A 9,725-nucleotide genomic window follows, 5' to 3' on the forward strand; every position below is an offset into this window, starting at 1 on the left:
CCTTTCAGAGGCTTGTGCACATGTTTCCCTCCCAAGGTGTCTTAAAAGAAGTCAGTACTGACAGGTGTTGCTTGTGAGCAGAGTTGAACGTTTCCGTTTCATTAAAGAAAAATGTTCTAAAATGAGATGTTTTTAAACCCGAAGCAATAAAGTCGTCTCACATCCCTACAAAAAAACCAAAGCAAAATAAACACCCCCCTCCCCCTATTCCTTGAAAAGGAAGAAGCGTTATCTTAAGTGAATGCTTGGAGAGGATTTTTTTTTTTTCCACTATTGAGGTGACAGATTTAAAAGAAACCTGGGTGATATAAAACGATTAGCCAAAATATGTGAAGTGCTGCGGTGTCACCAACTTTTTAGATGAATTAGCTACTTATTTTAGAGGCATCTGCATAGCTTTGTGTAGCGCATTTAACGGCTGTATTTGCAAGTTGCAGTAATAACCAACACAGTTTATGCGTATTGCGTGCGAAAAGAAACACTAATGGAAACCAAATTATTTCTGCTAAATTGGGGTTATTTTGTATCTCCTGTTGACAGCCTGGATGGAAGTCGTAATGCCGCAGTTTTTCTATTAAATGAATCCTATGGTTGTTGGGCTCACAATAAACTTTTCACTTTAGAAATTATATATGAATAGTATTTTTAAAGATTATTGTTTGTCACGCTGAGTATACTTTCTCCATTCTCTCAGTTTGATCTCCGCTTGAGATGCCTAATAAGGCAGTTCTGTAGTAAGAGCGCCTAAAATAAAGACATAGCATTTTCTATAAATAATAGCAAGAACCCTGCACAGATTTCCTGCACAACGGAATTCCCAGATTTCCTTTACTGTTTCTTTAGTTAGCATGCGTTGGGTATATATAACTCTGAAATTAAGCAAAAATATACATCTGTATAGATCTGTCAAGCTGGCTATAAACAGAGATATTATATGTCAATTACCACAGGAAACGGAAAAAATATAGAGCAGTTGGTACACACGTTATAACGTCAGGAGGCACTTTACAAAAAATTTAGTGACTTGCTGAAACGTGAATGATTAACCCAATTCTGGGAGAGGGGCTGTTAGTGCTCCTCTTAGAAACAACAGTTGCGAGGGGGTTTATAACTGGGTCGTAAACTCCCCCCTCCTGAGGGCAGAAGTTGGCGCATAAAATCGAGGCTCCCAAGTGATCGCTTTAAGCAAAACTGGGGTTTCCTGGGCACGGTCGGTAGCTCAGCCACAGGGCTCGGTTCTGCAGCCCTTACTCACGAGAGTAGATGCTGAAAATCCGGGATCGGGTCCTAGGCTTGGCAGACACCTGGCAGCAGTGGGGTTATAGCTCTGTGCTTGCTCTCGTTCATCTCCACTTGGGGATAAAGTGCGTTTTTTAGTTTATTTACGTCGTGCGGAAGGAGGCTTTCTGAATCCCGGCATTTCTTACAGCTCTCTCTCGAGCGGAGCAAGGGGAGACTTAGCAAAACAGAGAAGCACCCTTAAATGCCAAGTTCCGGGGGAGCTGCTCCCGCTTCACCTTCCCTTTGCTCTCCTCAGCCACTCTCCGGCGCAGGCTGCTCCTCAGCATCTCCCTCCGCACGGGGCAGGGCCCGGGCCCCCCACGGGCCCCCCACGGGCCCCCCACGGGCTCCGCGGGCAGAGCGGCCACAGCCGGGGGTTCCGCAGCCCCACGCACCTGTGATTCCCACGGACTAAGGGCTGCGACACCCCCCCTCCCAAACCCACACCAGGGATGCTCCAGCTCCTATGTGCTTAAAATGTTTCTCTCGTCCGCGCTGGTCGCACACAGGCCTGGCCTAAGCCCGGGTGAAGGTGGCAAGGAGGTGGCCGGGCTAATGCCCGCACCCAGGGCTGGTCCCTGCCCACCTTTGCTACCTCGGTGGAGCTACTTTTAGCCTCCCGTGGCGTGAGACACGCTCGCCTCCCTGCAGCGCTCCCGGCCTTCCTCCTTTAAAGCTCTTTCAGGTCCTTGGGTGGAGGACCCTGGATAGACACATGGGGAAGTGTTGTTATTATTTATAGCACCGTCTCTCCGCTCCGATTAAGCGCCGTCTAAATATGAATTCACAGTATAGACAGCTAGTCTATAATTTGAATTAAAATCCCCCCGCGAGCCAGTCGCAGGAGAATTCTGAAATCACAAGTCTAACTTGACACAATGAGCCCATGGTGTCAATAAACCATGGGCGAGATGGAGAGATTGTCACTCCAGACCATAACAGTTCTGAAAGTGTCATTACCGTCTGTCCTGTCAATGAGCTCCAAATTAAGGACTATGAGGAACGCAGCGAGATAAAAGTCACCGTCTTGGTTCCATTATGGACGATCGTGTCAGTGATCTGTGAATCACTGGAAAGGGCTTTTTTTTTTTTTTTTTTTTAATGTACTTTTCAATCCATGCCTCGGGATTCCAGGGTTTGTTGAGGTGCACTGAGGAGAGAAGCAACCTTGAAGTACCCCAGGCTGTGTCTCATGCGTTTCCATTGAAATTGTAAGAGCTTCTTTGGGAATCATTGTGATTTCAATGGAGGAGCCAGAATAATTCCATCAAAACGGTGCTATGTCCAAAGAGGACTTCATTTGATTTGGGTGACACTTGTGATCTCAGGGACAGATACTTTTTTTATACTGTGTTTTTCTTAAATCAGTACAAAGAGGGTGAAGGGAAAAGAGGGAAATAAAATAGAAACCTAAACTTCAGTAAAAGACAATAGGTTTATCTTTCAGATATCTTCTTCCAGGCATTAAGACTTCCTGAAAATGTCTCAAACTCTATCTTCTGCAAGCCTGAGAGAGTTAAGGGGACTTATTCAGGAAGTGGAAACCTTCAATTCTGATTTTTTTTGCCTTTGTGGGTTTAAGGAAAGCAGTTAGCGTTCTTCAGGAGGGGTTTTGTGTTTAATATACATGAGTTCATTCAACTACAATGGGAAAAGAAAACTCATTTGTTCTTATAAAACTAGGAAGGAAAGATAACTTTAAATAGACTGCCAAAAAGGATCCTGTTCAAGGGGGCTGCGTTCTTGGTAAAGGGCCTGCATTCAATTGTAATTTCACCCCGTTATATTGTGCAGTAATTTCTGAGTTTATCCTCACCACTGGTGCTTGATTTTCTGTTTTATTTTTAAGGTCAGGTAACAAAAAAACAAACAAACAAAAAAAGGGCTTCACTTATACTCTCCTCTGGGAAGAAGGTCCAGGGAGTGTTATTTTAGATGCATGGAAAAAAAATCTCAGGGAGTTTGAGGAGGCTGTTGGCTATTTGTGACGAGTCCTGGAAGGGCGATGGACAATCGGCGTCTCCATTTATTGAGAAGCCTTTTGAAAGCGACTTTGAGAGGTGGTGCGTGTGAGCCGGCTTTGCTGCTGTTTATTGTGGACGTTCAACACATCCGAGGAGATTTCTCTATATTTTTTAGTTTTGCTTCTGGCGGCACTGGGGAAAGGTGGAGCCGGATTTTTTTTTTCTTTTTTTTTTCCCCCTGTAACTTCGTTTTGTTTTTAACGCCATGAAACCCAGCAGCCGAGCGCTGGTGCGCGGGCTGGTAGCCGGGAGCGGAGGCGCGAGCCGAGCGGGCCGCTCGGCGGGCGCGGAGCTGCCCCCGCGGCCGCGGCCGGGGCGCGGGGGGGAGCCGGGCCGCTTCCCCCGGGGCCCGGGGCGGCCGGGCCGCGGCGAGGGGGAGCCGCGGGGCGACGGCCCCGGCCGTGCGCTCGCCGCCCGGCCGCACGTGCGCTCGCCCTTAGGTTTCATTAGGGAGAATTAGGATGAAAGAGGAGGCCGGGGAGGAATGCGGAGCTGCCTCGGCATTCCCCCGCTTTCAAGGGTCCTTAGAGCCCTTGAATGAAATTATTGGGTGAAATTGGGTCTGGCTGGAGCATTTGTTACTCGCCCCCCTCGGTCGTTTGTACATATAATGCCACTTCTGAGAATGACAATCGGGCTACTTGCTGGACAGGCAGGGACAAAAAGCAGATTAAACCGTTTTAAATAATAATAAAAAATATCCAAAATGTAAGCAGAGTGGATTACACTTGCTCCAGCGCCTCGATTCCCCCCAAATTCCCCTAACGGTCGCCCTCGGGCCTCACGGAGAGGAGGCCCTCGGCGCCGGGGGGGGCCGGGGAGCAGGGACAGCCCCGCTGCGGAGTGGGCGCGCAGCAGTGCGCGCAGCTCCGCCGCCGCGCTTAGACCCGGCCTCCGCCAACTTCTGAAGTTTGTCGGAGGCCGTTTCAGTGCCCCGCGGTCGCTGCCGGGCCCCGGGGGCCGCTCCCGCGGACGGGCGGTGTTTGCTCGGCTGCGGAAATGCCGCGGTTGCCGCGCTCGGTGACGGGGCCGCGCTGCCGGCCCCGGCCCCTTTCGGGGGGCTTGTGCCCACTCGTAATGGGTGTTTTGGGGAGCATTCAAGGGCGTTTCTCCCCACCTTCTGCTCCGGCTGCTCCGGCAGATTGCCCAGGTGATATCTGCAGTTCCCCAGAGACAGGGGTACAGCTAGTGGTGAAACTTCCTTGGCCAACTTGAGCTCCTGCGTGCTGAGCTGCTACAGAATTAGAGGGAGAAGAGGAAATTTCTCTGTACATTTGCGTCTTCAGCTTTTTTTTTAACGTAATGAAATTAAAACTTTTGGAGCTCACAGTTGACATTTTGCAGAAAATTGAGTTATCAAGGCAGTAATTATTTCACAGGGAGATAAAACTCTCATAGCCCTAACTGTCAAATAGGGCCCTTTTCAGATTTTAATTACAAAATAAAATTAGTCTGCTCTTCCTCGGAAGGGTTTGTGAGTGGCTAAACAGAGCTTTCCCCAATACTGGTGGTCGTCAAACTCTGCTAATTAGCAATGCTGAGAAATTCCAGTTAACAAGGACATTCTCTAAGTCTCTGCAGGTTCCCTGCCGTTCGCCTTCATTTCCATAAGAAGATTAAGAGTGGAGGGGAACACACTCAAATGCAGATGCAGAAAAGAAGCGTTTTTAACAAGCATCATAATAGTAAGATGCTTGGCTAGTTCTCACCTAATTACTGCAAGTTAAACCTCTATTTGCAGCTAAGGACAAAAAATGGAGCTGCAATCTTTCATCTCCACAAGACTGCTTAATAGTTTGCTTTAGATTGGTTACTAGTAGGTTCAGGAAAAATATGAAAATGTGTATATTCTTTCCGATACAGTTAACACGATAGGTTGTATCCTCAGGGTTTTTAAAGAAATTGGCGAGTATCAGAACAATAAATACATAAAATTCAAGTAGCTAGCATTCTTTTTTTTTTTCTTTTTTTTTTTTAGAAACTCACAACCTGGAAATACAAGTGAATGTGCCGTAGAGCCCATCATTGAGAACATTTGCAGACTATTTGTTTAATGTAAGCACTTTTCATTTCCATAAATTATACCAAAGGCAAAGATTTTTTAAATCCACTCAGATTAAACCATCCCTCTGCAGGCCTCCCTTTCAACGTGTCTATATTCTTCCAGAGAGTGGTGGTGTTATTGTTATTAATACAGAAAACTGAGGTACCATTTCCTCATTTTTATTTTATAGTCAGCATCCCGGTCTATCTCTACTTATGTGTGTATGTGTACATATATGCAGCCAAACACACCTGCATACCCAGAGGAAAGAGGGAAAATGTTCTAAAAGAGCTATCGCCCTTATCTTATTTTCTATAGCGCATTATTATGTATATATGCCAGACAGAGTTTATTACATCGATAAGCAAAACAGTTTATTAAAATAAAGCTGTAAATACTCCTGATAACACGATCGTTAGGTATTTCCATCCCTTGTTTGTATGATAAATGCAATTAAGGAAGGGCCAGGCCAGGCCCCGGAGCCCCTCCAGCCCACGGTGCGGCACACGCACCTCACGGACCGCGCAGCCCGGCGCAGCTACCGCGGGAGCGAAAATAAGACTTGCTCGTGCACCACCAGCCCGCAGTTATCAACTTGGTACGATAAACAAACGCCACTGCCACCCACCCCACCCCCTTTTTTTCCCCAAACTTAATTATCTCCGAGATTTTTTTGGAATAACGTTATCAACTGCAGACCAAAGCTTAAACCATAAGAAAGTAAATAGTCGGTGTGCCCTCGGGAGGGTCTGGGCAATCAGGATCCGTTTATTTCCTGGATCTCATAATTCGTACCTATTTCTCTATGGTTTAACCTGTCACGTATCTACGGGTTCTATATACATTTTCGAATTAAAGACATTAAATCCGATCGGATTTATTTGCATAATCCACAAAAAAAGATGCATCCGTGCTGCTGGGGTATTTTTATGTATGTTTATATGTATGTATGTATGTATTGCTTTTATTTCTACTGCATGTAGAAACTCGCTCCTTCCCCCCGTTCCCCTTCCCGCTCTCACGCCGCTTTCCCGCGGCACCTCCCCGCGGGGCGCGCGCGGAGCCAGCAGGGGGCGCCGCCGCGCCGCGCCTGAGCCACGGCGGAGCCGCGCGGAGCCGCGCCGGGGCCGCGGCCGGGGCCCCACGGCGCTGCCCCACGGCGCTGCCCCACGGCGCTGCCCCGCGCCGCTGCCCCGCGCCGCTGCCCCGCCGGCTCTGCCGCCGCTGCGCCTCCGCGGAGAATCGCCCTGCCCGCGGCTCCCCCGCGGCCTCTGCCGCCCCGACGCTGTGAGGGGCGCTCGGGTTGGGGGCGAAACAGCCGGAGCAGCCCCGTCGGGGGGTTGGGGGGGGGGAGGGGGTCGTCGGCGGGGCGGGCGCGGAGCGGAGCGGGGCCCCGCGGGTGCTGCCGCCGCGCCGGGGCGGGCGCGGCCCCCCCTCTGCCGCTCTTCTTCCTCCTTCCCCTCCTTTCTTTGTCGTCAAGTGCGTTTTTGCAACAAAGATCCCAACAAGAGAGTGGAAGTAAACTTAGCCGCCGCTTTGTTTGGCCCCGTGTAGCGACAACAAGAGAAACAAAACTACCTATTTGTAACGGCCGCGCCGCGGCCCCCCCCGCCGCTGCGCCCCGGCCGAGCCGCGCCGCCGCCGCCGCCGCCGGGTAACGCTGCGCCGCGGCCCGGCCCGCGCGGGACGGGGCTCCCCGCCGAGGGGATCCCCCCCCTTGGCTTTTGCGGGCACGGGGCTTGGGGGACCCCCGGCCCTGCCCGCCCGCCCCCGGCTCGCGCCGGGCACCTGCCCCCGCCGCTTTCCGAGGCCGGAGGCGGGAGGGAAGGGCTCGGCGCTGCGCGCCAAGGTCTGCGCGGAGCCGGGCCCGGGGCGAGGGAGGCGGGCAGGGCGCAGGCTGCCCCGGGCCGCCCGCGGCAAACTCGGCTGCCCGGCGGCGGCGGCGGGGAGCGGCGCGGCGGGGAGCGGCGCGGCCGGGGGGCTCCGCCGTCGGGGGGGCTGGGGGGGGCAGCGCGGGCGGAGCCGGCCGCGGCGGGCGCTGCACACGCGGGTCGCGGCCGCCCGCGGGCCCCGCGCAGCCGGGCGGCCCCGCCGCGCCGAGGGGCGCCGGGGGCGGGGGGAAGCCGTCGCCGCTCGGCTCCCCCCACGGCTTCCCCCAGCCCCAAGCCAACACCAACTTAAAAAAAAAAATGTAGCAACAATGCTGTTTACCCACTTCCTCCAAAAGGCGTGTGTGACCTGTTGCTGGAAGGGGGATACAAAGGCTTCCCAGTGGCTGCCCGGGCCGCCTCCGGGCCCGCCTCCCCCCGCCGCGCCGTCCCGGCGGCGCCGAGCCCCCGCCCCGTTTCATGCAAAACCAGGGGTAGAGACTTGTCCTCAGTGGAGGAGCCGCCGCGCGCTGATTGGCCGGGGCGAACACATTTATTCCCTGACAAGCCCCCATCACATGGATGGTTGTCTATTAACTTGTTCAAAAAAGTATCAGGAGTTGTCAAGGCAGAGAGAGAGAGTGTGTGTGTTTGCAAAAGGGGGTAAAGTAGTTTGCTGGCTCTTTAAGACTGAGGTGGAGAGAGAGAGAGAGAGAGAGCGAGAGAGAGAGCGAGGCAGCCAGAGAAAAGGGAAAAAGGAGGAAGAAGAAGTTTTTTAAAATCAAGGCTCCGGCAGTAATAATAGCAGTTATTAGCATTATTAATCCATCAGCGAAGAGGAAGATTCTGATCTTGATCCAAGTGTGGTTTTGGGGAGTCCCCCTCCCCCCTTTCCTACCCCTCCCTAGGAAAAAAAAAAAAAAGTCCGGCTTGGGACTTTGCTGCCGCTGCTCCTCGCTTCTCCGCTCAAGGCTGGTTCCAGGCAAAAGTAGTTTGAATGTACAACATGATGGAAACCGAGCTGAAACCTCCCGCCCCCCAGCAAACTTCGGGGGGAGGCACAGGCAACTCCAACTCGGCCGCCAACAACCAGAAGAACAGCCCGGACCGGGTCAAGCGGCCCATGAACGCGTTCATGGTGTGGTCCCGCGGGCAGCGGCGGAAAATGGCCCAGGAGAACCCGAAGATGCACAACTCCGAGATCAGCAAGCGGCTCGGGGCCGAGTGGAAACTTTTATCCGAGGCGGAAAAGAGACCCTTCATTGACGAAGCCAAGCGGCTCAGAGCTCTGCACATGAAGGAGCACCCGGATTATAAATACCGACCCCGGAGGAAAACCAAGACCCTCATGAAGAAGGATAAGTACACGTTGCCAGGGGGCTTACTGGCGCCGGGCACCAATACCATGACGACTGGGGTAGGGGTTGGGGCCACCTTGGGAGCTGGGGTGAACCAGCGGATGGACAGTTACGCGCACATGAACGGCTGGACCAACGGAGGCTATGGGATGATGCAAGAGCAGCTCGGCTACCCGCAGCACCCGGGCTTGAACGCGCACAACGCGGCGCAGATGCAGCCCATGCACCGCTACGACGTGAGCGCCCTGCAGTACAACTCCATGACCAGCTCGCAGACCTACATGAACGGCTCGCCCACCTACAGCATGTCCTACTCGCAGCAAGGCACCCCGGGCATGGCCCTGGGCTCCATGGGCTCGGTGGTCAAGACGGAATCCAGCTCCAGTCCCCCCGTAGTCACTTCCTCGTCTCATTCAAGGGCTCCTTGCCAAGCGGGGGACCTCCGGGACATGATCAGCATGTATCTACCAGGTGCTGAAGTACCAGAACCAGCTGCCCCAAGCAGACTTCATATGTCCCAACACTACCAGAGTGCACCTGTTCCTGGCACAGCCATTAATGGCACACTCCCTCTATCGCATATGTAAGACAAAGGGGCCGGGGGTGGGGGAAAGGAAAACTAAACAAAACAAACAAACAAAAAAACTTTTATTAGAAATTCTGGACTTTTTTTTTTTTGGACTATTTTTGTACAGAGAAAACTGGGGGCGGGGAGGGGGGGGGGAGAAATAAAACCGACGAGGAACTTGTATAGATCTTGGAGGGGAAGCAACTACACAAAACTTTTAAAAAGTTCTAGTGAAAACGGTAGGAACTTTGCAGAAAGTTTGCAAAAGTCTTTACCAATAATATTTAGAGCTAGACTCAAAGAGCGAAGAGGAAAATGTTTTAATATTTGCAGGCAACTTTTGTACAGTATTTATCAAAATAAACATGGCAATCAGAATGTCCATTGGTAATATAGAGAGGGAAGAAAACAAACTCGAGAATTTGCCAATTATTTTTTAAAAATAGAGTCTACTTGGAGCATTGTGACTTTGGCAGCTGAATTTATAGCAGCTGCAAGAGGAGAGGAAATTATTTTACAGCATTTGGACATTTAAATTGTTTTAGAAATTGTACAAAAGGCAAAAAGGTAGGACGAGTACTT

The 9,725-nt window shown here is 51.8% G+C and overlaps 1 protein-coding gene across 1 annotated transcript; it reads left to right on the forward strand.

The window, feature by feature from the left end:
* Positions 1 to 8,214: 8,214 nt before the first annotated feature.
* On the forward strand, positions 8,215 to 9,162 carry SOX2 (SRY-box transcription factor 2). Its single transcript, XM_013939801.2, has one exon. The coding sequence runs from the start codon at positions 8,215 to 8,217 to the stop codon at positions 9,160 to 9,162; it is 948 nt and encodes a 315-aa protein (XP_013795255.1).
* The last annotated feature ends 563 nt before the right edge of the window (positions 9,163 to 9,725 follow it).

The sequence above is a fragment of the Apteryx mantelli genome, chromosome 9, assembly GCF_036417845.1.
Source record: "Apteryx mantelli isolate bAptMan1 chromosome 9, bAptMan1.hap1, whole genome shotgun sequence".
Taxonomy (NCBI): Eukaryota; Metazoa; Chordata; class Aves; order Apterygiformes; family Apterygidae; genus Apteryx; species Apteryx mantelli.

Coding starts and splice junctions, on each gene's coding strand:
- SOX2 (XM_013939801.2), top strand. CDS start 8,215: ATGTACAACATGATGGAAACCGAGCTGAAACCTCCCGCCCCCCAGCAA.